General features: G+C 39.7%; 1 protein-coding gene across 1 annotated transcript in view; it reads right to left on the reverse strand.

Moving 5' to 3' along the window:
* The window catches only part of LOC116514680 (CD99 antigen-like), a 36520-nt gene extending 33499 nt beyond the window's left edge, over positions 1 to 3021 (reverse strand). Inside the window, exon 1 of the mRNA XM_032226326.1 lies at positions 2728 to 3021. Within this exon, the coding sequence (XP_032082217.1) occupies positions 2728 to 2788 (61 nt within the window). The 5' untranslated portion in view covers positions 2789 to 3021. The remainder of the gene's footprint in view (positions 1 to 2727) is intronic.
* Between the last annotated feature and the right edge of the window lie 3488 nt (positions 3022 to 6509).

Raw genomic sequence — 6509 nt, forward strand, 5'->3', positions numbered from 1 at the left:
CTTGGAATATATGCTGAATTTAATATATATATGAATATATATATATATATATATATATATATTCAAATTCTTATTTTTATCTTATTTTATAAAATGTATAATTTACATCTTAATAATCCCAAAGTTATATAACTAAAGATTTAAAAAATTAATTAAATTACTTAATTGTAAAGCAGATACAACCAAACTCTCAAAATATTGAAAAAAAACAAAGCTTACTTTATAGAGTCAGGTCAACAATATCAGCCAGACAGAACTATGCAGAACTAATTGGGAAATGGCTTCAATGAAGAGATGAACTAGTCCACACCCTTTTAAGGCAACATGTGACTAAAGAGGGAAGGAATTTTTATAATCAACATGAATATTTTAGGAGCTTTTCAAATGACAAGTCTATTTTAAGTAGAAAAATATTATTTACAAATAATTCTTTTTGTCATTTGCTAACCTATAACATAATTTACTTTTCTATTAGAAAGGTTTACTGCAGAAATTTAAAAGTATGATGTGGGGTTTAAAACTGACCAACCAATTGTTCTAAGGTCAGGCTTCATATAAATTACTACCCCGAAACCTTCCCTAATGACTTGTTTTCCTATTTAAATTGTATAGCGGATAATTTGGAAATGATCAGTAACTGCAAACAGTTTGTATTAATCAATTTTTACTACGATCACAGACCAGCATTAACTGCAAACAGTTTGAAGGAAAAAGCACAATGAACGTTATAAATATCTCAATATCAAAATATCAAACTCTATGGAGTCAATGTTGCATATGCTAGCACAAAAGTATTCAAAAGACAAATCATACCCCCATTCTCTTAAAATGCTACGGAGGGATAACATTACTGAGTTTCTTAGGCTGTTTTAAAATATAATATGAAAAATCTATGTGGTTTGTACTGTAATCACTGTTCTGTGCTCTGAAGGTAAAACTAATTGGTTTTTTTTTACATTTTAATATAATTTCCTCCAAATTATTAGTCCCCCCCAAATTATTACTCATTAATACCTATTAAATACTTATTTTTTAACTTTTTAAAAATACTTTCCAATTAGTGTAAACTGAAAATATTTTGACATCTAAAAATACTTCATTTTTATTAAAGGCAAAATAAAACAGCTGCATTCAATGGCATTAATGCATTTTTCCCAAAAAGCAAAGGCAATTCTGGGTTAGAAAAACTTTCTGTTTAGAGCAGCTGACGGGATAATTCCAAATCATGTAGAAGCTGCATTTTATTTCTTCTTCCTGCATTATGACTCCCAGTCATAAATTTCCAAATCATAGTCATGATTTCCATGACGATGGAAAGTTAAGTTGTCATGAGACCAACTTAAGGTTTATGGCTACCCTCGTAATCAGTCCATATTAATAGTTACAATGTCATTCAACCATACTACCCTCAATTCCTGTCTATCACTTTTCAATACAAGTATTGAGTATAGCAGTTATAGAAATCCTGAGCATATAGAGACAAGTCTGATACCAAAAATGCCAATATCTAAAGCTCAATAAGACAATACTTTAGCTTTCTAAGACATTCTTTTAATGAAGTAGAGCAAAATAACTTCAAAATACTAGAACAATAATAACACAATGAAATTATTATCAAGTCATTTGTGTTATCTATGTTAACACAATACTATAATTCTGTGTTACATTCTGTGATTACTTCCTCCCAAGCCTATTACTATCACACTCTGAATCACATACACATGCACACTCAGAATACTACTTTAGGGACACTGAGAAGTTCATTAAAATATATGCCACATCAGTGATCCGTCTTTACATTTCTGTAAAAATTCATGTCATTTTGCAGCAACAGGCAGACTAAAATCTCAACACTAGAAAAGTACTTTTTAATCCACAGAATTCAGCAGAGACTTTCTTGAAATGCAATAGTACAAACATTTAATACAAGACTGCACAATATAACATTTTTCTCTGCAGATTTTCCAAGATTTCCTTTGGCTTTACTCTTTTTTCTGATCCCTCTAAAAATCTACAAGCACAAATGTCATAGACAGCAGTTGGACCTAGCAACATTCATGCTTTTGCTTTCACAAGTACTATTTGATTCAGAGGCTACTTTGACCCAAAAGCTGAAAGGCTAATCTATGAATGGGGTTCACACAATACGAACTATGGCTACTATGTAATACCAAATACCAAATTGAAAGAGGAGTGGATTTTGCTGGGCAACGACTTCAAGTTCCTAAACCAAGTATTTATACAGAGTATAAATGTGACCTTGTATGAACTGCTAATAATATGCTATTTAAACAAACATTGCAAACCCATTGGTTTATCTGGAGGCCAGGTCTTAAATCTGTTACAGTCCTATGAATTACAAAATCCTCAAGGAATATGCGCAATTTCAGGCCAAGGAGCCATAAATGTCTCTCAGTCATCGGGGACTAATTTTTCAAAATCTGTCCCTAACTTTGCCGGGGTGGAAAAGTGGCAGCCCTATTTTATTTTTTTTAAAGGGCGAAAGCTAATTTTTTAAAAGCTTTTATAAATGGCCTTCCCTTCCCTTATGGTCCGCGGCATTGCAGCATAAAGCTTCCAGCGGGGCTGCTGGAACCAAAGCGGGATCCATCAAGCGACCCGCCGGACTGAAGAAAATAACCGAGCGACCACACCCAGCTGCACGGATGGGGACCGAAGGTGTGGGAGGAAAATCGGCCCGGGCAACTTTTTCCGGATCGGCCTTACCTCTGCAAAGGGCCGCCAGCAGCAGAAGCGCTAAGGGGAGGCTAAGGGCGAGTCTCCCCATGGTGGGTCCGAGGGCTTTTGAGCAGCTGCTTCTCTCCAAGTCTTGATGTAAACTTTCAGAGGCGCCCAGAGCGCCAGGAAAGCGCCTTCCTCTCTTTTCGTTCTCCGCTTCCCCCCCCCCCCCCCACCCTGCCCTCGCAGAAGGAGCGTCGATTCTTACGTAAGAACTGCAACACAACAACCCCAAAGTTAGGGACTGGGCGAAAACAAGAGTAAACTGCGCTAGCCCTAAACTGTGGGGGCTGCCCTCCGGGAACAGACCAACCAATCCTGGGAAATAGCTAAATATCGGCCGCCAATCAAAGGGGCGGAGGGAATGTCTGTTAACCTCCCCCTCCCCGCGATGTCTAGCGGGGAAGACACAGGCGTTGAGTCATGTCCCCGTAATAGGAAACCCGCAGGCGAGAGCTCCACGGGGTGTGGCGCGTTTGGGATTTTTTTTTAAGCTGGAGGGAAGGGGTGCTCCTAGAGTTTATTGTCGAGAGATGGTTGTAAATGCTTCTAAGTAGACTTTGCTCCCGAGGCAAGAATTTGGACATTTACTTCGATGTCAAGAAACGGGGGAAAAATCCATCTTCAAAAATATTGTACTCTTTTCTGGTTCGTCTTTTGATAAGCGTGCCTATATTGGAAATGAAGCTCATGTTCTTCTGTATTGTACCCTCCATCGGGACTCGAGGACCCTCCTTATAATTCCTTAACGTGGTAAAACACCCAGGAAATTCTTATTTTTAATGTGTTTCTATTTTCAGTTGTGATTAGCGTCCAAATAAATGACTGATGACTTTTAAAGGACGTACTTCAAATCTCAACTTTTGCCAGCTGCTTATTCTCGATCCAAACTAATTTAAGAAGATTGTTGTGAGTTGATCTGGAAGAGACACAATATGCTTCAAAAATTCATATGTGTGTATAAAACATTTATATATACATATGTCTCTTCCAGAACAACTCACAACAGAGGTGGAGAGGGAGAGAAAGAGAAAGAGAGAGAGAGAGGTGTGAGTTGATCTGGATATAGCAATAGCAGTTAGACTTATATACCGCTTCATAGGGCTTTCAGCCCTCCCTAAGAGGTTTACAGAGTCAGCATATTGCCCCCAACAATAATCCGGGTCCTCATTTTACCCACCTCGGAAGGATGGAAGGCTGAGTCAACCCTGAGCCGGTGAGATTTGAACAGCCGAACTGCAGAACTGCAGTCAGCTGAAGTAGCCTGCAGTGCTGCATTTAACCACTGCGCCACCTCTTTCAATATGCATTGAATGGTCAGAACTTTTGAATTGTTTTGAATAGGTATGACAGCTTTTCATACTTTTCAACTGCTTCAACCAGCAGTTCATGCATTGGTTGTTGCAGAATTGAATTAGGAATTTCTGCAAAGAAACAATTCTCTATTAAATCTCATTCCAATTCTGCAATATATTATTCTGTGTGTGGCAGTTCTATAGAGTAGTGTAACAGGTTCCCCCCCCCCAAAAAAAAAGATACTCAAAGTGAAGAAAAAGCTGTTCCATTAGCAATGGTGGAACAAAATTCAGTATTCCTGCAATGCAGCTGTGAGAAATTTGAGGATTTGACAGGAGATGAAGATTGAGGTTATACAACATGCTTATCCTCAGTTAATTGAACTGGGGACTATTCAGTCCCAATTTCTCTATGTTCTAATACAGATAACCCTCAAATTACAACCATTAGTTTAGTAATTATTTGAAGTTAGGATAATGCTGGAAAAAGTTATGCATTTGCAACCATCACAATATCTCTGTAATCACATGATCAAAATTCAAGTGTTTGATTTCTGATAGTTGCAGCATCCCAGGCAGTGGTGAAATTTAAATTTTTTTACTACCCGTTTTGTGAGCGTGGCTTGCTGGGCATGGCAGGGGAAGGATACTGCAAAATTCCCATTCCCTCCCCACTCCTGTGGGAAGGATATTGCAAAATCTCCATTCCCACCCCACTCTGGGGTCAGCCAGAGGTGGTATTTGCAGGTTCGCCGAACTACTCAAAATGTCCACTACAGGTTCTCCAGAACCTGTCAGGGCCTGCTGAATTTAACCCCTGATCCCAGGGTCATGTAATCATCATTCCCAGTCAGCTTCCAACAAGCAAAGTCAATGGGGAAAGCTGGATTTCCTTAATGACCGCAGCAAAACTGGTTGTAAAATTGGACTGAACTTACTTAACAACTTCATTGTTTAGCAATGTAAGTTCCCATTCCAATTGTAGTTTTAAGTTGAGGACTACCCACAACACATTAAGCCATATATTAAGCTCATAGGCTGCATTCCTATAATGTGACAAGCTTTTAAAAAAAATGCCTTTTAATTTTGTCGTGCAAAACAGATAAACAATATCAATAAATATTGTTAGATTCCACATGAACTTTAGATTAGATTAGATTTAGATTAGATTAGATTTAGATGCTTAGAGTAATTAATAGCCAATGATAAAATAAGAACTTGATATTGTCTATTTAATGTAGATGATCTGTAATGTATAAGAAGAAATGCTTTTCCTCTTCAGGGCAATATCTATTGCAGCCTTTTCCACTTTGTTCTCTACAGATACGTTAGACTTCAATTCCCAGCTACTTATCAATCAAGTAAGTATAACTGCTGTGTGCCTACATGAACACGTGGCTATGTGAACAAACAATAAAACACCATGCAGAAGCAGGCTCATCACAAATGTAATAACAAACTTTATTTACCACCCCAAAAACACTAGCACAAGGCCTTGTCTGGAAATGGAAAGGATGGATATATTTCTTGTGTAAGCTTCCATATAAACATATTGGACTATACAAAGACTTTTTATGCTTGAAGCAAAGAACCTCCCTGTTGAGGATTCATAAAATCCTCCACTTACGACCGGGAGGCCAGCAACAGTCTAGGCTGCGCCCTGATTGGCTGAGGCGCAGCATAGCCTGTTGCTAGCCAGCCGAGCCAACCTGATTGGCCAGGGTACTGCGCCAGCAGTTGCTAGACGCTACCTGGCCTCCCATTGGTTCCCCAGTTAAACAAAGCTTGTATAAATACCTTGGAATTGATACTTTTGAATCGCTGTCAGCTTCTGTTCTTCCACAATAAACTTCTTCTTGTTGGAAGTCCTGGCTCTCGCGTCGTTCCTGCCTCGATCCTTTAAACTGGCAACGAACGTAGGATCCAGCGATTCCCGAAGCAGAGCCTAGGACGGAGCAAGAAGAGATTCAGCTATAGCCGCTTAAGCCGCGTCAGACTGCCGGTGTGACGAACCGCTGAATTTTTTTTCTCTATGCTCCCCGTCTACACTCTTTTGAGTCTATTTGACCTGAATTGTCACCTGTGGTGAACATGGCATCCGCCTTACCACCCTTCGCTCCTTTCAGAGCCGCTGGTGAAACCTGGGAAGGTTTCATGGAGCAATTTGAATGCTATTTAATAGCATCCAAGAACCACAATCAACCGGAGGAAGAGAAATGGAGTTTCTTTTTAAGTTGTTGCAGGCCCGCAATGTTTGCGTCCGCCAGGGCTTTAGCCGCCCCGCAGCCGGTGTACCAGCTCAGCTGGGACACACTAATGTCCCGGCTGAAGAACCACTATGCCCCAGCACCTTCCCGCATCGCTCGCTGCTTCGCGTTCCGCCGGTGCATTCAGAAGCCGGCGGAAAGCATCAGCCAATTTCTGGAGTCGCTCCACGTAACGGCGGCCCAGTGTGACTTCCAGAATTTGGATGAA

Source organism: Thamnophis elegans, chromosome 11, assembly GCF_009769535.1.
Source record: "Thamnophis elegans isolate rThaEle1 chromosome 11, rThaEle1.pri, whole genome shotgun sequence".
Lineage (NCBI taxonomy): Eukaryota > Metazoa > Chordata > Lepidosauria > Squamata > Colubridae > Thamnophis > Thamnophis elegans.